Genomic DNA, 25652 nt, shown 5'->3' with positions numbered 1-25652 from the left:
ACACTGACATGGGGAGAACATGCAGACTCCGCACATAGAGGGGCTCATAACCCCCACCCTGGGTTCAAATCAGGGACCCTCTTGCTGTGAGGGGACAATGCTAACCACTGCACCACCGTGCCCCCCTGGAGCCATCCTTAAAATAACTCTTCCCCCGCTATATACAGACTGTGTTATTACTAAAGTTAGAGCACATATCATAAGTGTCATGTCGTCAGCCCCCTGTGTGTGAGCTGTGAGTTTTCTACGTCCCACAAGCTCTCTTAGCTTGTTTAGTCCAGTAAATATATGAATAAACAGCTCTCTTAAATGCCATGAGTTTGTCCTTTGGTTCAGGGTGTGTGTGCTGTCTACAGACTGGGTGTGCTACTGTGTTAGTTGCTAAAGAGAGTCTATCACTTCGCAGTGGCTCGTTCTTCAGCTCAGTGCCTTCAGTGGATAAGCCCACAGTATCTATTTTTTCACAGTTTTGAAACCTAATTTTTTAATTATCAAATTTGGCTTGGTGGTTAGTAGCACATTTGTCTGTGGTGTGAGAAACTCAGGACACACATTTATTTTTGCTTTACCTGGACTTTGAAATCAGTTATAATATATTGTCACACATATACATTTCCAACTGTAAAACCCCCCAAAGCAAAACAACACAAAAAAACAACTGGAGGAATTCCCCAAACCAGCTGGGCACTGTAGTTTCTAGCAATCGTTACTCAAACACAAGTAAATAGCGCATTTACTGGGGACTATTTTCAGCTGCAGATTAATACATATTTGGTGTTTGGTGTGATGTACAGTGCAGTATGTGGGTTTGACTTCAAATGAACCACAATGCCCATGTTCACCATAATAAAGGAACATGTTACCCAGTGCAACAGTGAGTCTCACTGATGTGTTTTTAACAGTAAACAATGAAGCTCTGTGGCCCAGAAGAATATCAAGCTTTGGCTACACAGACAGAACTTTTGTTAGTAAGACAAAATTATTGTTGGTTTGGTCTTTTCAAGGGATACCTTGACAATAACAAAAAAAAGAAAAAGAAAATATCATCAGTCTCATCCTCTAAGACTTTGTGCAGTTTGGGTATGCATACTGCCTTGACACAAGAGGCTTTTCTATGTTCAATACTATTAGCACTAACTGTAGTTGTGCATGTGATTTGTATACCGTCAGTAACAGCTGAAGTCATTTCAAGAGGTTTTTCTCTGTAATGACCAGTCCACGATATAAGTCCTTATGTAAATCTTATCCATGTTCTATTTGTGTGTAGACAGTAGACGTATAGCGTTGTATACGTACCTACTGTACTGTGTGTACTCTGGTTTTTCTGTGTGCAGAACGGTCATTCCTGCATCCTGTGATTTCCTTATTTTTCTTCTGTTGTTTTCTTTTGTTTCCCATCCTGTCTCTCCCTGCCACTGTCTGTCTGTCTTTCTTTCTGTCTCTCTCTCTCGCTGTCTCCCACTCCTCTCTCGATGACTCTCCTCCCTCACCGCCATCAGGCCAAAGTCCGCGAGCTGGAGGAAAAATGCCGGTCTCAGAGTGAGCAGTTCAACCTCCTGTCAAAAGAGCTGGAGAAGTTCCGGCTCCAGGCTGGGAAGTTTGATATCCTCAGCACTGAACCCTTAACTTTATGTGAATCTCCTGGGTCGCCCAACAAATCCCTCTCACAGCTCCTCAATGGACTGGCTGCCCCCATAGGAAAAGGTAAGTCTATCATCTTATTGATGCTGTGATGAAGTTATTTATTTTAATCAGTCTTATACTTCATATGTTAGTATTGAAGCATAAGTATTTTGCTTAAAAAAAAAAAAAAAAAAAAAGTATATATATATGTATATATATATATATGTATGTGTGTGTGTGTGTGTATATATATATATATACACACACACACACACACACACACACATATATGTGTGTGTGTGTGTGTGTGTGTGTGTGTATTGATTAGCTGTCATATTTTCAAGTAGCTGAAACTCATCTACATCTCAAGTTAATAAATAAGAGGCCACCAAATTAACTTAGCACATTAAAATGCTGTGCAATCAAATAAATGTCATTTCTGTCATGTGAGAGCTGCTGGCAGTAAGTCCACACTGCACATATTGGAAGAGGAGTCAGTTCCCTCACAATTAGATGGAAAAACTGACTGCCGAAATTAGAAGTCGAGAGGCTTCTGACTTAATCCGCAGTAAACACAAACTGTTAATGAATTAATCAATCAGTCACAGTGAAAAATAGCCTGGAGCTGGCAAAACTTGTTCTCGGTTTGTTTTTGACTCATTTTTGTGAATACACAAACGTTTCACTATTTACAACTCTTGCGATCAAGTTTTACCTTATATATTTATTGATTGATTTATTTTACACATTATTAGAAACAGAAGAGTACAGTACCTTGAGATATCAAGCTAAATGACACCTGCTGTAATACAAGGTTAAAGTTTTGAGCTGCAGAGTGTTGGTGATATCGGCCGTAGAGATGTCTTCTCTCCAATATAATGAAACTAGATGGCACTCGGCTTGTGGTGCTCAAAGTGCCAAAAATACATGTGAAAAACTCAACAGCAATGTCTCTTTTCAGAAATCATGCCCTGAAACCTGTACTATGAAGCCAGTTCAACTTACCCAGGATATCTTCTTGTTATCTGGTTTGACTAACCCTAACATTGGCTGTCTGGATAACCAGTACAACAAAGCTGGTTATCAACCTGTTCAGTCAACTCTTAGTTTTGCTATCCAGCCACGAGTGCGTTCATGTGAAAAAGGCGAGGTTGTTAATTATGAGCGACATCATCAGAACCATGAATGAAGTAGGCTGCTTCATATGACGTGATGAAACAGTAGCAAAAGTGTTTAATCGACGAGACACAAACATGTCAGTGACGCTGGATGTAAACAACAATCTGTAATCTCAAAACAGGAAATCTAAAAACATTGAAAACACTCCACAAATGGACCGTCATCTGAGACTTAAATTGCAATCAGGTATCACTGAGCTATGGGCATATGTGACATTAGTATAGAGGATTTTTTGCTGTTTAGTTAGTTGGTGATAATACTTCTCTGCATATGTCACATAAAACACTTTAAAGTGATGCCAGACTGTTTCTGCTGCTGAAGTAAAGAGTGGAACAGTAGTTAATGACTGATGAGGTTTATCTGACCGAAATGTGGCATTTATAATAATGGGAGCCAGTTAACAGTTTGTGGATTATTTTACTAATAAAATGAATAATAAATTATCTGTTTTATCCTAGTTCTCATCACAAAGGTGTCTCATGTTATTTTGAGCTGCAGTGATGGAATCAGAGTGTAAAAGTAGCAGCACTGTCACTGTGGACTAAAATAAACTTTGCATAATTCCAAATCCTGCTAAAATCATGTGTTTAGTGTGTAAACGATCTCTCCATTTGTTAGAAGCTCTGTTTTAAAACCTTACCTTTCACTCCGGACTTTCGTCCATGGATACTTTTCTCTTCAGTGATCTGATTAGTCAGAGGTCGGGCCATTGACAGCCTGTGATCTGATACTCTGAAGTTTACCTGCTCTGGAGCAGGTTAGCTGTTCAGCATAAGTTGCCGAGGTGATTTATCCCAGTAAAAAGAGAACCAGCTTGGTAGTACTGAAGACCTAGAGTTAACCCTGAAGCTACTTTGCTAACTTCAAATCCTGCTTTGTTGCACAGGCCTCTGGTTACTCAAGACAATTAACAGACCTTGTTGAGAGCAGTTTTATGCAGGAACTATTTTCTTTCTACCAAACTACACCTGCCAACTGTATCACCACTCAGAAGGAAGTGTGTATCTACTGCTAGCTCACCTAGCACCTCTGAGCTAGCTAACATTACAGCTCAGCCAAGGAGGATGCTATTAAAGTTTACATCTCGGGCTGTCACGAGCCTCTCGTCCATGAGTAGATGCACCCTTCCTTCTGCATGGTGATATGTTTGGCTGATATGAAACTTCTCACAATAACTTCTGTGGATTTCCTTTGAGTAACCGCGTCATGATTTCTGGAAAGAGACATCCCTGTTGGGTTTTTTAAAAATGTATCCGTCTGGCACTTTGATCAACACAAGCCGGGTGCCATCTTGTTCCATTATATTTGATAGAAGGCAGAAATCTCTACATCTGATATCTCCAACACATCAAAACAATCTAGAGTGATAAAAAGCACTGCTGGTAAGATGAAAAATGTGTACTTTTGATTTTGTGGTGAACTGTCCTTTTAAGTTTCTGTTGTGTTTTCTGTAACTCTCTGCCTGTCTCTCTCTGTTTTGATCACAAGTTTGATATTAGTTCTGTTACATTTTGATGTGAAGATCTAATGAGAGAAGTTCTGTTTGTTCCACAGGCAATGAGGCTCCAACAAGCAGATCTTTGATATCTGAGTTCATTCGACCCCTCCAGATCAGTGGAGACAAGCCCGAGCTCCTCTCTGTCAAGCCAACATTCCTCACTCGCGGTCGAGTCAGCAGCCCAGCGCGGGCTTTCCTCTCTGAGGTATGTGATAGTGTCTAATTGTGTCCCATATGGCTTTCACTTTGTTGCACATTACTCCATTTACACTTTCCATGACATGCACAAGGCAAGACTATTTAAACATCCGAAATGACGACGTGTGACAGCAACAGAGAGGAATCCCAAAGTACTGCTTTATTCTGCCCTGTTTACCCAAATTAAATCCTGTTGTGGAGTGTCACCTAAACAGCATTAAGTGAGCTCAACTCAACAAAGTTAGATATGTTACCTTGCCTTTGTTAGTTTTTAGAACAAACAGCAGTTTGTCACAATTGTGGGAAAAAATTGCTTCTTCATTTTAATCTAAGTAATGTGTTTGGGCTGAACAAGAGAAAATCCATGCAGCAGGTGTGCAGGGGGCCTCCTGGTTTCACACAATTTAGGACTGATAAAAATGTTTTTAGTGCACAGGAGGTGAAATGTTTAAACAAAAGACATATTGTGCATGTTGTGTTCTTTTTTTCCAATTTTGTGGAAGACATTCAGCGAATTACAGAGCACAGACACGGGGATATACAGGCCCAGTATTTTTGATTTTACAGTGTCATACTCAAACATATAACTATATAACTCAAACTAGTTTATTTGCTTCTTCATTCTAACTTACGAAGCTTGCCACTCTATTTTTCTGAGTATGATATGAAAGGTGAAAACACAAATAGATCTCCATGCTGAAAATAGGGTTATTATTGTCTTTTTGTTGGGTTTCCTAGATGGACAAAGAGCTCAGCTCAACTACCAGGTCCAAACCGAGGTTCACGGGGAAAGTTCGTCTGTGTATTGCTCGGTACAGGTACGTAGACATTACACAAAATTACTTATTCACCTATTCACCACTAAACACAGAAAAAATACACAACCTCATCCTGAAATTTGTAATCAGATCAGTGTGGGATGAGACACCGATTGTTTCTAACAAGTTTGTTAAAGTCCTTATAGTGCTTTAATTTTGAAATATTTTTAAGTGGTTTCAATACATTTTCAGAGTAAGTGTTAACAGGAGCTTTGTGCTAACATAACACAAACCCTCAAACAGCTGAAAATCCTAAGAGAGGGTGATAATTAACAGGAGAGGTGGCCAACAGTCTTTTACACACCTCTTTACAGTCAACAGAACTGGCTGCGCAGTGTGGACAAGTCATGGACAAATCTTACTGAGACTATTTGCTTTCTCTCACAGAGCTTTAGGCTGCAGTCTTAAAGATGATTCAGTGTTTCTATCTCTAAAGAAAATTACCTGTCAGCACAAAAAATAATTGGAATCCTCAGAGCACAAATATGTGAAACAGGGCCACAGCTTTCAACCCACACTTTTCTCAGTGCTCTCATATCTGTAAAAAAAAAAAAACAGAATAGAAAATAAAAAATAGAAACAAACTTCATATTTTCAAACAAGCTCTCAGCAAGACATTGTCCCTTGACATACATATTAGAGGATTGGAGTGGTTGACATGGTGCACAGTTATTATTAAAAGATGTGTAGATATAACACCTCTGCAGATGAATTGTACATTTTATGTTTTTCACTGTAGTTACAATCCTTATGATGGGCCTAATGAGCATCCTGAGGCAGAGCTCCCCCTGGTGGCAGGGAAGTACCTCTACGTTTATGGGACAATGGATGAGGATGGCTTTTACGAAGGTCTGACCTGCCTTGGTTTTGTTCAATCTTTTCTATTCAGTATCACCACAGTACCAACTATCTGCTTTTTGTTTCTCAGGAGAGCTGCTGGATGGACAGCGGGGACTCGTCCCATCCAATTTTGTGGATTTTGTCCAAGATGAGGAGACACCCTCTGTCCAGCACAGGGACACAGTGGCTAAAGAATCTGGCTACCTCAACCACAGTAGCCTGGGGCCTCAGAGACTGAAAGTGGGCACAGGAATGGGAACAGGCATAAGCAGCCTGCTGTCTGACGGTAAACTAGACTGTCTAAGCACCAGCAGCTTGGGCATGGACCTCCTGGGCTCCTCCAGCAACGGGACAGGAACCTTGGATGTCAGCATTGACGAGGTCGGTGAAGACATTGTGCCTTATCCCCGCCGCATCAACCTGATTAAACAACTGGCCAAGAGCGTGATTATTGGCTGGGATCCTCCTGTGGTCCCACCGGGCTGGGGCTCCATCAGTGGCTACAATGTCTTGGTGGATAAGGAGTTACGCATGAGTGTCCCCTACGGGGGCAGGACAAAGTCCCTTCTTGAAAAGCTCAATCTGGCCACCAACACCTACCGAATCTCAGTGCAGAGCATCACTGACCGGGGCCCGTCGGACGAGCTCCGGTGCACTCTGCTCGTGGGAAAGGATGTGGTGGTGGCACCTTACTACCTGCGGGTGGACAGCATCACGCAGGTCTCTGCTGAGCTCTCTTGGATGCCCAGCAACAGCAACTACAGTCACACCATCTTCCTCAATGGTGCAGAGTACGACATGGTCAAGGCAGGGGGCTACAAGTACAAGTTCTTTAACCTGAAGCCCATGACAGTTTACAAGGTGAAGGTTGTGGCGCAGCCGCATCAGGTGCCTTGGCAGCTTCCGATGGATCAGAGAGAGAAGAGGGAAATCTCTGTGGAGTTCTGCACTCAGCCTGCAGGTCAGCCTCCCAAACATTACTCACATCTGTTCAGTAAAGCACACTCATGCAGGGACTTTTTTCCATGTGATGTATGGTTGTATAGTCACGGCTAGACTGGGATATTTTTAGCCACATGGCTCCAGGGATGGCAATGAAGCTGTGTTGGTTGGTCGCTCTGTCCACTGCTTTGGTCCAGACTAAAATTTTGCCATTGGTACAGGTATCCATGGTGCCCAGAGAATGTATCCCAATAACTCAGGAGATCCCTTGACTTTTTCTCTGGCAACACAGATTTGTGGTGAATTGTGAACTATCTGAACAACTGGATGGATTGACTTGAAATCTGGTACAAACATGTATATCCCCCTCACAATGAATTCTGATAAGCTGTGTTCTTGGTGATCTTCTGAGTTTTTACCATCATAGGGCCAAATTTTTAATTTGTGACGCCTTAGTTTATGACCAATCCCTGCCAATCCCCATCAGCCTCAGTTGTACTTTTTGTTTAGTGCTAATTAGCAAATGTTAGCATGCAATATGGAGAAAGTGATTAACATTATACCTGCTTAACATCAGCATTGTAGCAATTAGCTGTGGTAATTAGCTCAAGGCAGTGTCCAACTTAGGTAAACTCACACAGAGTCTGAAGTGTGGCTTTTGTCTCTTTGTCTTGTTAAACTTCTGAAATTGATTTTAGCTGAAACTGACTTTTATTTTTAGTTGTGCTAAAATTTAACCCAAATGTGCATTGTGTAATGTTTGGCTGTTTGGAAGCAGTATAAACTCAATGAGGTTAACTTATGGCAAATAGTTACTTATGTACACGTCCAGCAGACACATTACCATTCTTTTGGATGCATGTTTTTTGGCCATCTGGCAAATGTTAATCCAACATTCCTTTTGAGATTCTTTTATCTCTTGTCAATACCTGAGAAAAATATCTGTCTCTTTAGCAGCAAAATGCTCCACTGTGTTTATAAGCTAGTCTTTATCTGCTGTTTGGTGCTGGGAAAGTAGGTTCAGTGGGTTTATCAGAGCTTTTTCACTGAAAACACAATTGCTGGTTGTGGCTGGAAGCAAGTTTGACAAGAGAGCTCAGACTGAATCAGAGTGTTAGTTTTGTTAGTGTCTGCAAATGGAGTTAGTTTGTAGGTTTTGTATAAAAAGCGTATTTATGATGAAGGGCCAGCGTTGCTCTCTTGTCCCCCTCCAATCTGATTGCCGTTCTTGTAGTCTCATATTCTGTTTCAAAGTCATCTGATATTTCACAATGAAAGCCATCTGGTAATTTACATTCAACACAGCAATCTATTTATTTACTCTGCCACACGCTTCAAGCCCATTACATTTACAAACCTGACAAACATCTCAGCCATTTTCATTTTTCCCCAGCCACTTTTAGATTGCCCTCAAGGATTTGTGTGTGTGTGTGTGTGTGTGTGTGTGTGTGTACTGCTGTGATAAGACACATGCATGGTAGAAAAAAAAGAAAAGTGCAATGAGAAAACACTGAGGATGCATTTGCAGAGTGGAGCTTTACCACTGGAAACACTGTCTCTGGAAGCCAAATTAGTGTAAATAGAGAGCGCAGATCTCTGGGATTTCCTCTCCCATGAGGCACAGTGATGCTTTGCTGTTGCCAGTGCTGACTTGGGTCTCACAGCCTGACTGTCTAGCTACAGGAAATCTTTTAAAGTGAGAATGTAACAAGAGGTATTGTCTTCACAGCCAGCTACATTCATGGCTCTGTTGTGTGTAACTCTAAAGGTACAGTGTAGTTAGCCAGTTGTGGGTGCAGATAAAATATGGTTCAGACATGTCATATTGTTGCTTTGTATATAACTAAATTTCCAGAAGGGATTGTGATTATTTAACCTTTACTTGACATGGAAAAGAGAACAAAACTCCCAGTGACTCATTTACATGCACAAAATATTCCACTTTTTGCTCTTATTCTGAGATAGTATTCATACATATTTATGTCATATGTTTACAAGACTAATGAAAATGAATATGTCACTAATGATCACATTTACATGCAGCTGTGCATGCTTCTAAGAAGAAGAATGCTTCTGAAACTCAAATAATACTGGTATATCCTACATGTCTTATTTGATAAATGCAGCATTCGGAAAAAGGCCAAATTCAAAATGTTCAAACGGAATATGCTGTTTATATGACCCATATCAAATTCAGAATATTGTTATATTCAGAATGGAATATTATTGTGCGTGTAAACAGAGTCACTGTTAAGGCACTGGGATAAGATGGAGGCCATTCAGGCAAGTTGGACATAAACACAGAGATTATGAAGTCAAGCACTGAATGGGAAAAAGGCTGAAAGGGAGTGAATGCAGGAAAAGACACAGAGGTAGAGGGAGAGAAAGAGGGGGAGGACAGAGAGGCGCTGAAGTTTAAATTGACATTTCCCGTTGGCAGCTGACGAGCTAACATGCTGAGAGTTCATTAAATGATCTATCTATTGAACATGTTAATTAGAGGCGTCTGAAATAGTGTCAGTATCGGTGGCGGACAACCATTGTCAATAAGGAGGGCAGTGTCTAGAGGCACTATATCAGGCTTTCACACTTAGCATGTGTTCTTCAAACAAACAACTTCATCAGTGCTTAGCGAAAGCACATTTTTATTAATATTAGTCACACAGAGCAGCCTCCAATTCCCTGCCTGGAAATTGGGGTCTGCTGTTTGTGTCCAGTATTAATGAAAGTGGCTCCACTGAAATATTCATTTAAACTCATTTGAGTCCTCAGAGGAGCTTGTTGTTTATGACAGGCGTAGTTTAGAAATGACAAGAGGAAATGAAATCTCCAAACAACCACTGCTGCTGTTCTAAGACTGCGCGTGTTGTCTGCTGACAGTCAGCGTAGAAATGTGATTAAGATTGTGTTGATGGAGATTCTCGGACACACAAACAGCTGCATGTTGCAGCTCCGAGATACTGCTGACTGCATCTGCTCGCTCTCTCTCTCACTGTGTGACTGCAGGGGAGCAGCAGCACCGCACAGATGGGTATGTTGTTTAGTATGCAGGCAGCACTGACAGATTGTGGAAATAGCAAACTGTGTTTTTTTTAATGCTCCATAGAATATTGTCAGCGAGAATCTGGCAACAGGATATCGCTGTACATACATTTATGGCTGTGTGTTGACAAACTTGGCTTTTTCAACCAATGTAACGCCTGCGCCTGATGCGCATATGAATGAATCTCAGGATACACATCATGAACCTGCACAGAGATGAGCATAAATACAACAAAATTATCCTAAAAATTACAATATTTGAATATAATAAATTTGACATTCAGCTGTCAGTGGCTCAGTGTTTCACAGCACACACCAGCTGGCCGTTTCAGGGAAAATGAAAATGCTTTTAGGATAATTTAGAATTTAGTATACATTATGTTTTTAATACAATTCTTGGTAATCCCACGAGGTTGTATACAGTACTGTGTATGTGAGACATATAGACTGGGAACAGCCTTGTTTCATACCACTGTGAAATGGTTATTGAATAGCACAGTGGAAAGTCCATAGCACCGAGGTCAGCACATTATTTTTTTTGTTCAAATAGGCAGAAATGATTTAGCTGCTGTTGAGCTGTCTTTTTTTCTCTCCTTACTCAGTGTGTGTGTTGTGCTCCCCAGGGCCCCCTCTCCCTCCCCAGGAGGTGCAGGTCCAGTGTGGTCAGACGCCGGGGGTCCTGCAGGTCAGATGGAAGCCGCCGCCTCTGTCGTCTTCAGGAACCTCCAACGGTGCCAGTGTGATTGGCTACGCCGTGTGCACAAAGGGACAAAAGGTACCAAATGTCAGAACAAGTCTTTTTTTTTTTTTTTTCAGTCTTACAGTATAGTTCTTACAAAAGGTAGCCTTTGCCTTCCTCGTTGGTGACTTCTATGAGTAGTGCTCTATTGCCATCTCCTGGAGAAATGATATAATGCTGATATCCAGCCTAGGCATGGGACGATATTAAAATTTCATGTTACAATTATACTGGCCGAAATAATTGCAGTATTATTCTGATAATCATGAAAATATGCTTGAAAGTCTTAAATGGCACTAAAACATACTGGAATCACTTTGTCGTACATTTTGTAATGAAACAAATAGTTTGTTGCATCACAGAGAGGACACACATCTTTTTTAGTGAACATCCTTCATAGTGAAAAACAATAAACAATCTTAAAAAGGCAGGCTTTTTTTTTTTTTACTATTTAAAATGGCATCATCTTCTTCGTTTTGGAGGTTGTCGTGTATGCAGCCTGTTTTTGAAGAGTGTCTCTTATTTTGGTTGCCCAGCAGCTAGTTTAGATGCTGCCGGACATGATATTCACAATTATCTCGATAATAAAATTTCACCATGATGAAGTTACTGCGAGTGGTTTCTATCCTGATCCACAATAAAATCATATATCGTCCAATCACTAATCCATCCCCCAGAGATGAGCATCACTGAAGCTGTAACTTTGAGAAAGAAAGTCTAACTGGCTCCATGGTAGTGGTTCAGTGTTACATCCCTTTGGCACAGTGAGCTTATGTTTTTATTGAGTGTGTGTGTGTGTGTGTGTGTGCAACCATGATAGTATCCAGTTTAATCTTAAACCAGCTGAATTTTTCCAGCAGGCTAAGTGCTTTAGTTTAAGTTTAAACATGCTCACCCGGTCCGTGTACATTTACAAATCTGTGTGTTATGATATATTTTCAAGGATTTTTATTTTTTAATACTCAGCCAACAGCTATGAGAACTAGAAATGCATATAGTTTGTATGATGGTATGGTTATAGAGTGAGTACTTTTGTATGCTGACATTCTGAATTGCCCTTTGGTAAGGACTCTCTGGTTCCTTTGTGAATACAGATAGCAGAGGTCTTATACCCCACAGCAGACTATGTGACCGTGGAGTTAAACAGGATTCAGTGTCTGGAGGCCAGGGAAGTCATTGTAAGGACGTTATCAACACAAGGAGAGTCCCAGGACTCGCCTGTGGCCATCATCCCGCACAATCTGTTGGGCTCTCCACGCCTCTCCCACAGAACCACTGCGCCTCCCCACCCTATGTCCCACCCGCAGCCCCACCCGGTACACTCACAAACCCATCCTCCTTACCCGTCGACGTACCCCCCAAATCATCCACAGCCCCAGGTGCAGCCTCTGCCTAGAGCCCAGCCCCACACGCTGCCCCACGCACAGCCGCATTCGCAGCCCATCTGCCAACCCCCTCCTCATTTCCAGCGCCACCCCATGCCCAAGTCCAAACCGTTAGCAAGTGCCAGAGAGCCAGAAACCAAAGAGCATGAGGTGGGACTACGGACAGCCCAGCCGTGGGAGCGATCCCCCTCTCCGCTGCCTCCCATGCGTGGACCCAACCTGGAGCCGCCGCACTTTCAGCCACGGCGATCGCCCTCTCCTCAGAGGATCCTGCCACAGCCTCAGGGAGTCCCCATCCCCAACACCATCGCCAAGGCCATGGCCAGGGAAGCTGCCCAGAGAGTGTTTGCCGAGGGCAACCGGGTACGTGGTGATTCAATTATATCAATTGTAACAATATTATATTATAACTGTAGTGATCTCTGATTTTTCATAATGTAAATCTGATTTTTCATGATGCAAACAGGAATATCTATCAGATGAAAAGGTGATTTTACTTGTGTCTAAAAACCAGCCTGCTCTTAAAGCTATAAAGTATTGATTTCAAGACAGAACTATTGGTCTCTTATGATTAATGATTATGAACCTACATTAGCAAAAAGGTGAACATTTAAATACCTCACTGTATTTTTTCGTTTTGTTGGAGAAAAAAACTGGTAGTAGGTATGTCACACTTAATTATTTGGATGGTTTTTTTTTCCAGTATAAATGTCAAACATTTCTCTTATAAGGTTGAGAAAAGGAATATCTTTAGTGAGCGAGGCAACGCCTTGCATCCACTCAACTCTGATGAGGAGGAGGACGGCTACGACTCTCCTCATGCGAGGAGAAGAGGAGCCTCGGTGGATGAATTCCTCAGGGGCTCAGAGTTGGGCAGACAGGTACTTTACAGAAAACACAACAAGCTGTGCTCAGACAATCAGAAAATGTGAATCATGTGTCTGGGAAGAGGGAGGAATCTGTACCTACATATGGGCAAAGTCCAATTGAATGAAATCAAATCAGATCCAAACATATTAATTTAGGCCCTTCTTATTGAGTATTTCTGCATCTGTTTTCCTTCAAGTTTATACTTGCATTTCCCATAATCTTGTATACATATTTTTTGAATAAATATTTCTAAGGGAAAGAGGACAAGTGTTAAAAAATCCAGTTGTAAACTGAAAATTTACTTTGGCAAAACATTTGCATAATTTTAGTGCACATTGTGTAGCTATACAAGAGTTTTTAACCCCCACACACAACTATATGAACACCACTTCCAGGTTTTGATTGTAAAATAACCAATAGCTGTAGACTTGTTTAAATTTATCAGTATTGAAAGCTAAAGGAATCTGGCAAGCCAACTGGAGTTTATAGCCGTCTGAATCTTTAGGTGACATCATTGGTATTTTGACGCCGGGTCTACACGGGTCATGTCTGCGCCCATGTTAACCAATTAGGCTGTTCACACTGGACACGGTGCTGAGCTCCCTGGCCAGCTCACTATCTGCAGAGATAGTTTCAGTTTCCAGTCTATTTCCCCTGTGGACCATGACTCAGTCTAGCCAGAAAACGTATCAAAAATCTGTTATTAATTATATAAAGGATATATATCATGTAAATGATCTGATCCTGCCCCTCTTCCTGCTGTTCTCTCAGTTTCATTTCCCCGATTTTATGCCCATGATGAAATTTGAAACTCTAGAAATAGCTCAGTATCACCGCTGTTTGTGATTGTGTTTTTTAAATTATGTAGGCGTACTTATTCCACATATTTATCACTTGTGTCTAAACAGGGTGAGAGAGATGAGCAGACGCATATGCACACACAATCAGACAGACAGACTGACAGAGCTCTATGTGTGATTAGAAAAGAGCAGAGGAGCAAAAGAGATTGCTGACTGTCACAGGCAAATGGGCTTCTGGTGTGAACAGCTAAGCTACTGCTCGCACAACAATTGACATATCGTGCCGCCTCCAGAGAGAACCTGCTGTGAGTCTCTAGCTTCGACACTTTCCTTTGCCTCTTTGGTAATGGTGACTATTGCCACCTTATCCAGCACCAAAGATGTCGTCAAATAAGATAATATAAAACTTTAAACTGGCTGATCTCTACCTAATTCACTCACTTTCCTCTTTCTCTCTCTTGTTTCCCTCAGCACCATCACCACCACTACAGCCACAGCGAGGAGTACCACACAGAGAGTAGCCGGGGCTCTGACCTGTCCGACATAATGGAGGAGGACGAGGAAGATCTTTACTCTGAGATGCAACTGGAGGAGGGCCGCAGACGCAGCATCAACTCTCACAACACTCTTAAGGTACATACTGCACACCTTCAATCTGTAGTGGCCAGGGGGAAGACAGAGGATGGAGGGGGGGACTGGGGTTTAGGGAGGGAGGGTCCTGCCACCTTCAGAGGTACCTGCTCTCTCTCACAGGCTCCACAACCAGGCCCGTCGTGGCTTTGCCTGGCTGAGCTCCCCTGCCTTGTGTTAGCTGAGTCAGCCTCCCCACCCCAGCCTGCTCCTACACCCCCGCCCCTCCAGCACCGCTTTAGTCAATCAGGGCTGAGCTCATGGGAATGGCCGTGTAAACATTACTGTAGCGCATGCTAGAGGGGAAGGCTGCAAACTGAAGGCGTAATGTTTCGTTATGGTTTGCATTGCATTTTGATGCTCTTTACACTGCACCAAAGGAGTGTTATAAGTGTTCAAGTCAATTGTTATATTGAAGTGCAAATATTAATATACTGTGCTGTATCAGAGGGTCATGGCATATCAGGTGCATATGGGAATCTCATTTAAGTGAGTACTTAAATGGAAATATTCACGTTTGTTTATGTCCGTCATGTCGTAATGTTTGATTTTTCTACTGTCGATGTAAATGTTAACATTGTTGGTACATGATCCTGTCTTCATTTGGTGTGTCAGTGGGGACATGTGGATGTACAGCCAATCTGCTGTCATGATAAAAAAAAAAAACAAAAAAAACATCATGTTATGAGAGTGAGGATTAAACTGTAGTGGCTGTAGTGAAGTTAATATAAAATCTTCACAAATTTGGTCAGGTTGTCCCTGTATTTGTTCAGTTAAATGTGTACGGTAATGTGATGTTCATGAGGGGTAGTCATTAGTGTATCAAATACACCAATGCTGCATCTCCTTTTTGCCATCGCCATCTATTTGTAAATCACTGTTGCACATCATCCATCACTGTTTTATTTCTGTAAAAACATTATTTTAAAATATGTATAGTAATGATATAAGCATTTGATTTAGACATTGTTAAGAGTATAGTGTTAGAGTATATAAGTGTTAAATTTGCTTCTGCTGTTGTTTTCTGTGAGCACACTAAAGGAAGTTCTGTATGTTTCACTACATTTGAAATTGTTGGTAAAAAAGTGTCCTGATACAGTATGTCCTCAGCAGCTGATTCTTCCACTCACTCAGCTTCATTGTGTTAATTTTCTTATTCTTTTAAGATTTATTGATTAATTTTACCCACACTGATGTTTTCATTTATCCCTCACCCGTGGCACCAACTCAGCCTGTCACTTACTTTTCATTTGGATATTTCTAATTTCTCACGAGTGAAATTCCCTCTTCCACATTCAACCTCTGTGCCCACACTCAGTTTATCAGTTATCACTCCACATTTGAGCCTTTGAGATTCCTGTTCAGAGCATGCCATTTCCTCTTCACGGAATGAGACTGCATGTCTTACTACATTGCCACAAATAACTAATTCTGTCTTTATTTTGTCTTTCCCCCCCATTTGTTCTATTCACATACTGTGTTGTTTCCTGCGTGTTCTAAAACCTCCGAAAAACTTTTCAACCCTCCTCACAAAAAAATCTAAACTGAACCTTTTGAATTGAACTGATTAACTGAACTGTGAAATGGTGGAACTTTGCCTCCTGTTCACGACCGAAGGCATATTACAGGCGTCAGGAATTAGCCGAGGAAAGAGACTGCTGGGACCTCCAGAGGGAGGTGGTGAAGCAGAAGTCGCTCCGCAGCAAGCGTCTCCACAGCATCCCCGAGGTGGAGGAAGAGTCGGACTGTGTGGACAGCATGGGCCAGCGCCTGTGCTTTGAAGACGGCGGGCGGCCGGGGACGCCACACACTCAGCGACGGGCGTACTCCCAGGATGGCCACATCCACAACCATCTCACCCCCAGCAAGAACTCACGCCACCTGCAGCGCCAGCGCTCCTCCCCTCGCTTCACCGACAGCCGCTACTGCTACAGCGCAGACGACCGCAGCTTGGTACGACCCAACCGCCAGAACACCAAGAGTCCTGACAGTGGGTTAGACTGCGGCAGTGAGGAAGAAGGCTCTCTAGGCCGGGGTTATCGAGGGTACTATGCTCACGGGAGCCCCATGCGGGGACCCATTCACATCATTCACTGTGAAGGCCCGGTAGAAAGGCGTGCACTGGCCATGGGCCGTAAAAGAACTCTGACCCGGCAGTGCAGCGTAGAGGAGGAGTACTCTGACATCCCAGTGACTGCAGCCAAGTCAGTACACACAGGTGACTTTAGGAACAGGGAGCACTTTGGGCCTGGTCGGGATGGTGGGCCGCGAAACTACTCCAGGGAAGGGGCCCTGAGCGAGGGCAGGCTGAACGAGCTGGACAGGGTCTATTACAGCCCCCACAGGGAGGCTAGGGCCCAGTCTTTGTCCAGGCTCAACCGGGACCAGCCGCTGGTGTGTGATTCAGACTTTCTGCTGTACTTTCCATCAGCAAGCTGCAGCCATTCTGTTTCCTTAATGTTGTCTGTTTTCTTTATGATTACCCCCTTTTTTCTTTTCTTTCATTTGGCATTTTAGTTTTCATTTGATGACCAGTTATCACATGTTCATGGTTGGTCTGATTTGATGTTTTATTTTGTGTGAGTTACTTTGCTTGTACTCAGAATGTCAGGTGGATTTTAAAGTAAAGCTTTCAATTACCTAAAGGCCATTTAACTACGTTTTGACTTCTCATGTCTTTGAGGGGAAAGGTTCCATTTAGAGGAAAGTCTCTGTGCAGTGCATGGGGATGTGCCGCTCCCGCCTTTTCCTCCCCTGCCCCTGCCTCCCCTCTGCCAGCTGCCGGCTTCATTTGTCGCTCTCCATGTCTCACTCTCCAGAGCTGCAGCCGTCAATGCTCCACCTTGTGCTTGGAGCTTTATCTCAGCATCTCCCACCTCTCATTGCTTCAAACACAAAATAAGGCCAGGCCATCAAGACATCTGCAGCCTGCAGCGATTCATTTAGCCTTCAGCTCATACGCATCATCTCTTGCTTGTCTCTTTCTCTTGTTTCAGCAAAAATGGTCGTGTTCAACATTGGTTTTCACATATTAGATGTTGTGATTGTTGTATACAAAGCCCCAGGCTGATGCTGTAATGGCTTTGCTCGTCTAACATCTTTATCCATTAGTACTCACCCTCCACTTGTACTCTTTCTTCTCATTCACTCTTTTCATTCTTTACTCATCATTTGTGTCTTGTGCTGCCATTTGCTTTCTTCTCTCATCAAGGAGCTGACATGCACAGAACAAAACAAACCAAACAAATGGTCTTTAGCTAAACATCTGACCCGTCCTGACCCCCCTCCCCTCAGTCCATGTTGTTGTGTTGAGGGTTGATTTGATTTACTTGTTTTGATGGTTTGTTGGGTTTCCTTATTGTTTTATGGATTTTTTTACTATTATTTTGCCTCCCTAAGGACAAATGGAAATCACATCATTTGCTCTTATGGTTTTTCAGTTGTTTAAACAGGATTGTGGGATTCTTTTTTAAAAGACTTTAAATGTTTACTTCTACATGCAGGCGGCGTGTTGTTCTAACCTCTTGTCTTCTGTTTTTTACTCTAAAGATCATTGGGAACTCACCATCACACGGAAGCGCAGATCGTCTGGACCACTCAGGGAGGAGGCCGGTTCACATCGGCAACCCCCCTCAGCAACGGCCCATCCCATCCATTGGTTAGTGAGGTCACCACATGAGGAGACGCGTCATCCCCACCTGCAGGGCCACTGATGTTTGTGCTATTTATACCATGTGTTTCCCTTACCCATGTGAGCCGAGCTGTACATCTCTCCCATAGAGCTTATACAACCACGTAGAACCCTTATTTTGTGGGGTGTTTGCACACCCCGTAGCTGTCCATCCTCACGAGCTGGATTCGCCAAATGTTCACATGCAGTTTTGCAGGAAAGTTGTCCCAGATACACTCCCTATGCCTGTGTTTACTGTGGGTTAACATGTTTACATGACCACCCAATTTGACCTCCCCGCAACAGTGCAAGCATTGCTGTTTTACACCCAGTGACTCCAGAGTGAAACCTGTTGCCTTGTACACCCCTCCCACCTCAGGGCAACCTCATCATCCTACTGTCTCAGCATGAGTGAATGGGCCATGGGGTAGAGCAGAGTGTGTGTGCGGGGATCTCTGACCGTAACGTTGTGATTGGTGTCTTCTGTAGAGATCACCATGGACAGTAACAGTGAGGGGAGTGAGGGGAACCTCTCACCCGTCAAGGAGGATGTTTACTATGGCAGTGTAGCTCGGCGCAGGATATGGCGATCTATGTCCTCAGAGGATCAATATGGTATGTGGTGCAGCTGACAATTCACCTTGACAATGACAGAAAAGGCCAAGAATCGGTCTTGAACACATGCAGTGTTATGGTGGTCTTTGTTCTGTGCTGGACAGTTAGCTGCTTTGTTTAGTTTTAGCTTAGCTGAATAAAGCTGACGGGGGAAGACAAGACTGGCCACTTTTCCCGTTTTTTGGAGAATGAAAATCCCTTCCCTGTATGTACTCCTACACCTTCAATCCCAAGAAACCCCAACTCACTCCTACTCTTCCCATTCACCCTCCATATCCAGGCTTCCCTCCCACACCACCGCAACTTAGCCCACCCTCCTCTTCCTTAGCTTCTCCGCCTTCTCTTTTCCTTCTCCTCTCGCCTTCATGAGCCAGTAGCCCATTTGCTTTAATTTTGCATGACCGTTAACAAAACAGTGAGAAGGAAAGACTGTCTTGTTGGTATCACTCGGTTGCACAGTCATTAACTCTGCTGCCATCAAAGTAAAACCCGTTTTACACCAGTAAAGCACATTTTACATCTTTCAAAGGCATATTTCAGTTGCTTAGTTAGTATTGGTTGCAATATCTCTGAGCCATCATCCAGACTTACAATCTGCCATTGAAACATTTAACATGGTGATCCATGAGAAGCATGGGGAACTGATATCAGGTTCATCCCTTCCCCCTCACTGATATCTACGTTGCCAAGAACAGCCGGGGCATTTGATGTGTTATCTCCCTCGGGAACGTGCCCTTTTTTCGCTGCACATTGTTTCCAGATGTGGCCTAAAAGCATGACCGTATGCCTGCATTTGATGTAGGAATGATCTCCTCATGTCCAATTCAAGGAAAGCATGCATGTTAATCAGCCTCTGTGAGATAAGGCAGTGAAACAGCAATGAACAATAGTGCAGTGTTACTTGTGTCCTCCTGGTGTGCACAGTCATTCAGTTTTCCCTTTGCACCCCAAAAACTGCTTGACATGTGTTTCCTGTCTGTGCTGTGTTGTACTGTGTGCTCTGATGTTTAGAGAGTGTCACGCCAGCAAGCAGAGATGTGTGAACGAAGAACCCGGCTACCATTGTAGCGAGCCTTTTTTTTTTTTTTTTTTTTTTGCTAAAAGCATCCTTTGCTTTTAGTGAGTGAACACAACAAGGAGTTTTGTCTTCAAAGTGACAGCGATTAAAACTAAAAGCACAATTATCCCATTCGATTTCTGGCTCTTTTTTCACACATGCATCTCATCGCCCTCTCCCCTGTCAGCTCTAACAAAGAGACATCTTCTGCTCTCATTGCCTCTACAGCCAGCGTGGCTGTATAAGGCTGGTAGTAGCAGCAGAGGCCTCCTCTATGTTTCAGACGGCTATGGCGGGCGAAGGCACGGGCGGGGACGGCGCTCCGCGGAATACTATGAGGAGTCAGAGCCGGAGGAGATGACCCGTGTGTTTGTGGCTCTGTTTGACTATGACCCCATGTCCATGTCTCCCAACCCCGATGCTGCTGATGAGGAGCTGCCATTCAAGGAGGGCCAGATCATCAAGGTGGTGGCTTTAGTCTTAGACAGTTTGTTTCTGGCTAAAAAATAAACTAGAAAGAAGAAGAATGATACTAGATTTTGTTATGCTTCTTCAAAGTGTAGTAATCTTTGCCAATCCTAGCTGCAGGTTTTATGGTATCTGTCAGCCCAGTCTTTATTTTAAACCAAAACATTATCTTTTCTTTACCATAACCAAGTGATTTTTGTGCCCAAACGTCAACACATTAACCACAGTGTTGGTAAAACTGAAAGTTTAAATGTATACACTTTATAATAATGTGCAAATGTAGCGTGCAGAAACGTACAATGCCAACATTTTTCTGGCAACTGGGTTGTATCTGTCCTTTCTATCTTGCTGCCTGTCACCCCCTGACGCTTTGTTGCTCCTTTAGGTCTTTGGGAACAAAGACACAGATGGCTTCTACAGGGCGGAGGTCCGAGACCGAGTGGGTCTGATCCCCTGCAACATGGTCTCCGAGATCCAAACAGAGGATGACGACATGATGGATCAGCTCCTAAAACAGGGCTTCCTGCCACTCAACACTCCTGTGGAGAAGTTAGGTGAGACATCATTTCCCCTCAGGACCGCCTCACATTATTTTTCTGACCTTTGCTATCACACCCTCTGTATCTATCTGACCAACTTAATGCTTTACTGAACTGTCCTTTACTGACGCGTTTCTCCTTTTCTATACTCCTCGCACTTAATCCTGTTTTTCTGCTTTCCTGTGAAGTGAACTGTGACCGTTTCAAAGATGGCCGCTCAATAAATCGCAGGTCCAGAAAGTCCAAGAGAGGTCTGTGTCCAGCGAGATGCTCTTCTGCTCTCTGCTTCATCTTCACTGCTTTTTTCACTTTTTACTGATTCACCTGTGAACTGCTTTTAGCTAATTTCCACTATATTTGCTGTCACTAAGCATTCCCTAACTACGATGAACATAGGAATAGATTATCTTGCAAGCCAGATGATCAGATTGAAAAGTTTGTTGGACTTGAAGGGGTGTCATATTATTGTCACTGGTCATCAGTAAAGTGTTAACATTATCCCCACTGACTAGTTTCTTGTCTGTCTTTTATTACTTTTCCTCCTCATAGAGAGGAACAGACGGAGTGGCCGTCAACATCCAATGTCGACACGGAGAATGGTGGCTCTGTACGACTACGATCCCCGAGAAAGCTCTCCAAACGTTGATGTAGAGGTAGTGACCTCCTGTGGCTCCAGCTATTCACTTTGTCTTGACCATTCTCTGTCATCATCATCATGTAAACAAATGCATAAAAGCAGTCAGAACACAATATATTTTGAGGTGCACAGGCACAACGATGAGGATGTTCAATGTGTTGTTAAGTCAGCTCAGATTTTAAAGGAATAGTTTGACATCTTGGTAAATAGGCACAGTCACTCTGTTGCTGGGTTAGATGAGAAGATTTTACTCTCATGTCCATTGAATATTTGACTTCATTCCCTGATAGCTTCCACCGTCTCTGACGCCAGTTCAACATGCTGAAACTATAATTTGGGATGACCAGACGTGCCCAAGGCCAAGAAATAGTCTGGCGTATAACCCTTACTCTTTTACACTTACATTTTTGTACAGATTAAATGAAATATAGCGTGATAATTCGTGAGCTTTAGAGGTGATGGTAGGCAGATTTTGTCACAATCAGATAGAACCAGACTAGCTGTTCCTCCCTGCTAACCATCTCCTAGCTGTAGCTTCATCTGAGTCGTATCGATCCTCTTATCTAGCTCTTGGCAAGAAGATGTTAAACTATTCCTTTAAGTGAGATTCAGGGCAATATACACAGGTGAGGTTGAATGAGGAGTTAGCATTGTGTAAGCTAGTGGATTGAATTACTTTCCCGTGCTGTTTTTTTTTTTTTTTTTTGCCCCATCCCCCCGTTCACTTACTCTCACCTTTCTATTGGCACTGCCACCGACACAGTATGAGGGCAACAGACTGAATGAGGAGGTGAGTGAGGGTGAGGAGGGTCCAGTACTGTCTGCTCTGTGTGTTTCCTCCCCCGTTTGTTGGAGTGCAAACGAGGAGGTGGGCTTCAGATGACTGGGCCACGGCCCTCTGTCCCTGGTGGTCATAAAAACAGCCCCTCATGCATTGCCTGAGCCAGCATCTCCCCTCCTCGGTTTGGTCTTTTGTGTGTCGACCTGTGTCCTACATACTGTACATATGCTATGTTTGGTTTGTGTGTTCTCGAGAATCCCGTAGGACAGATGTGCCCAGTGTGTTGCAATCCTGTCTTCAAAGTTCCAACATTTGATGCATTTACAGTTGCAACAGTCCGTCTGCAGAGACTGAATTGACACTTGTGTTTAAGATGCATCACATTGATTTGGAGAAGGAAGCACAGCATTTCAAACTCATCAAACCCCAGTACATTTGATGTTTTGGAAAGTCCTCTGCACACCTTTGCTGCTGTACACAACAAGACAGGTACAACAAGCCAAATGTATCTCAAGGCTCTTTCTTCTTTGACAGGCTGAACTGACTTTCTGTGCCGGTGATGTCATCACAGTTTTTGGTGAAATAGATGAAGATGGCTTTTACTATGTAAGTGCGAAACTTTTCTATTTCCACATCTGTTGAGCATCTGTTTTGTCTCCTGACTATTTAGAGCAATCCATCCTTCCAGGCGTTCGACAGTAGGTGTAGTTTTACATTAAAACTTATACAAAAAAATCTGTACAAACTTACTCAAAGAGTTGTGAGGTGGGAGGGTTCATTTTGGGCATACAAGGTCCCGTAAGAAAAAGAGTTGTTTATTTTCTGCATTGAGAAAACTTATGTTTAAAGACTCCCAGGACTTGTATGAAATTGAATCATCACTACAAAAGATGAGCATATGCTTGAAGGAACAGCTCAAAATCAAAAATACATATTTTTCCTCTTACCTGTAGTGCTATTTATCAATCTAGATTGTTTTGATGTGAGTTGCAGAGTGTTGGAGATATTGGCTGTAGAGATGTCTGCCTTCTTTTTGAATATAATGGAACTAGATGGCACTCTGTTTGTGGTGCTCAAAAGAAACTCAGCAGCAATGTCTCTTCCAGAAATCATGACCTGGTTACTCAAGATAATCCACAGACCTTGTTGTGAGCAGTTTCATCTTGGAGCTGTTTATTTTTTTCACCTGTCAACCATATTACCATGCAACAGGAAGCGTGCATCTACTCATATACAAGAGGCTTGTGACAGCTTGATGTAAACAATAATGGAGCTTCCTCAGCTGAGCTGTAATGTTTGCTAGCTCAGTGGTGCTAGGTGAGCTCGCAGAAGATGCACACTTCCTTCTGCACAGTGATATGATTGGCTGTGTAGTTTGGTAGCAAAAAAAATTAGTTCCTATATAAAACTGCTCACAATAAGGTCTGTGGGTTGTCTTGAGTAACCTGGTCATGATTTCTGGAAAGAGACATTGCTGCTGTTCTATTTTTGGCGCTTTGAGCACCACAAGCTGAGTGCCATCTAGTTGTATTATATAAGAGAGAAGGCATCTCTACGGCAGATATCTCCAACACTCTGCAACTCACACAAAAAAAATCTAGACTCACAAAAAGCACTGCAAGTAAGCGGAGAAATATGTATTTTTGATTTGGGGTGAACTGTCCCTTTAAGAAAGAGTATGGTTTATTGATAAAGACATAGAGGTACACGCCTGTGTACAGCAAAGTTAACCACAGTTCCTAAAGAGCTGTTCTGTAAGAAACAACCAATCACTGAGCTTAAAAGTCTGCTGTGTGCTTTGGTAATAGCATGCTGAATTGGATAAATTAGGCAATTATGAAGTAGTGTTTTGTTTTCTGTTGTAATGACAAAGCTCTGATTCATACTGCTGACTGGATTCTTTGCTATAGCAATGGTGGCTGCGGCTCATGGGTATCGTAACATTTAGAGTTAAGCACTTTCTAACATTCAAAACCGATAAAATAAACATATCTCAGAAACAAGGTACAGGTAATTACAACTGGTGTATAACCCCTGTATAAATAATAATAGAAAGCCATTTCAATGTATTGTAAAATTATCCAGGAGACTCCCAGGAGAGTTAAAGTTGGAAGAGTTATTTGGTTATCTGGTTCTTGATGAAAAGCTGAACATACTATCTTGTGTTCATGAAAATTTGTCATTTCAACAGTTCCTCCCAATTCTCAACTCTGCTGCAGCTTTAATTTAAATTTCCTGAGCACTTTTTCAAAATATGGGGAGAAACTGTTTAACTATGGGTAACACTGAAAGTAAAATGCAGCAGAGGTCTCACTGTCCTCGTGTCCTCTGCAGGGCGAGCTCAACGGACACAAGGGACTTGTTCCTTCCAACTTTCTAGAAGAAGTGCCTGATGATGTAGAGGTTTTTCTAACTGACTCACCATCTCGATACCCCCAGGACACTCCTGCACGGATAAAGACCAAAAGGGTACATGCTCCTTCGCAGTACTAGCCCTCTGTCATCCATTTACTCTTTTCAGTTCCCTCTATCTCCTTTAGTACCGTGTCTGTGCGTGCGTGTGTCTCATTGAAGTACAATGGGATTTCTGACTTTGGAGCATTACACTGTAAATAAATAGATGTCTAAGATCTATGAAGAAAAAAAAATAAAACTTTAAGACTAATACTTGACAGAGGTACTTTTATTTTTCATGTTTACTGCTGTGAAAGGGGGGAAGTTCTGCATTGTATAATACATGGATCTATTGTATTCATAAAGCATTCTCAATGAGAGTAAAACGGAGGGGGGAACGCTCCTGTGACTTTTTACTTGTTCTGTCATGTCTTGAAAAACAGCAACACTTTTTGCACATGCATATTTAGCATTCTAACAGATGCTTTATGAATATATTCTGTGTTTGATCTCAAATAATTTCTAATAGAGTAAATAGTTTTGTTGTACTGAAAGATGAACTATGTAGTCTGTAGCTCAGCATGTTCTATAGTCCAGATGCATGAATTCTTGAACATTTTATATAAAGATAAGTCTAGTGTAGTACAACTTTTGTATCTGCTCCTGAACGCCTTGTTTTGTATATTGCTTTCTTGTAAAGTAGCACGCAAAGGTCACTTAGCCTATGTTCCCATTCAGAAGTAATTATTTATTAAATGTAAATATGTGATGTTATTTTTGCGTTAAACAAATAATGCAATTGTTAAAATATTAATAGGTGTCATCAGATATTTCTTTCCTTGTGTTCTAATTTGCCATTGTCATAGTGCAAACTATTGAAATGCCATCACCATATTTTTTTTATTTCTTTTCCTCACCCGCTTGGCA

At 42.4% G+C, this 25652-nt stretch overlaps 1 protein-coding gene across 14 annotated transcripts in view; it reads left to right on the top strand.

The window, feature by feature from the left end:
* rimbp2b (RIMS binding protein 2b) overlaps nt 1–25652 on the top strand; it is a 107507-nt gene that overhangs the window by 78118 nt on the left and 3737 nt on the right. For 8 of the 14 annotated variants that reach the window (XM_078170862.1, XM_033618630.2, XM_078170867.1 and 5 more), the window contains 19 exons: nt 1500–1704; nt 4357–4505; nt 5237–5316; nt 6056–6165; nt 6245–7117; nt 10764–10915; nt 11974–12627; nt 12996–13145; nt 14406–14567; nt 16182–16958; nt 18114–18222; nt 18724–18849; nt 20190–20371; nt 20760–20928; nt 21102–21164; nt 21463–21566; nt 22314–22340; nt 22866–22937; nt 24666–24800. In XM_078170862.1, the coding sequence (XP_078026988.1) occupies nt 1500–1704; nt 4357–4505; nt 5237–5316; nt 6056–6165; nt 6245–7117; nt 10764–10915; nt 11974–12627; nt 12996–13145; nt 14406–14567; nt 16182–16958; nt 18114–18222; nt 18724–18849; nt 20190–20371; nt 20760–20928; nt 21102–21164; nt 21463–21566; nt 22314–22340; nt 22866–22937; nt 24666–24800 (4299 nt within the window). The remainder of the gene's footprint in view (nt 1–1499; nt 1705–4356; nt 4506–5236; nt 5317–6055; nt 6166–6244; nt 7118–10763; nt 10916–11973; nt 12628–12995; nt 13146–14405; nt 14568–16181; nt 16959–18113; nt 18223–18723; nt 18850–20189; nt 20372–20759; nt 20929–21101; nt 21165–21462; nt 21567–22313; nt 22341–22865; nt 22938–24665; nt 24801–25652) is intronic. The other 6 variants (XM_078170871.1, XM_078170872.1, XM_078170875.1 and 3 more) reach the window with 3 other exon arrangements.

This window comes from Epinephelus lanceolatus, chromosome 9, assembly GCF_041903045.1.
Source record: "Epinephelus lanceolatus isolate andai-2023 chromosome 9, ASM4190304v1, whole genome shotgun sequence".
Lineage (NCBI taxonomy): Eukaryota > Metazoa > Chordata > Actinopteri > Perciformes > Serranidae > Epinephelus > Epinephelus lanceolatus.
The sequence above is the reverse complement of the archived record's forward strand: the minus strand, read 5'-3'. Positions and strand labels throughout refer to the sequence as shown.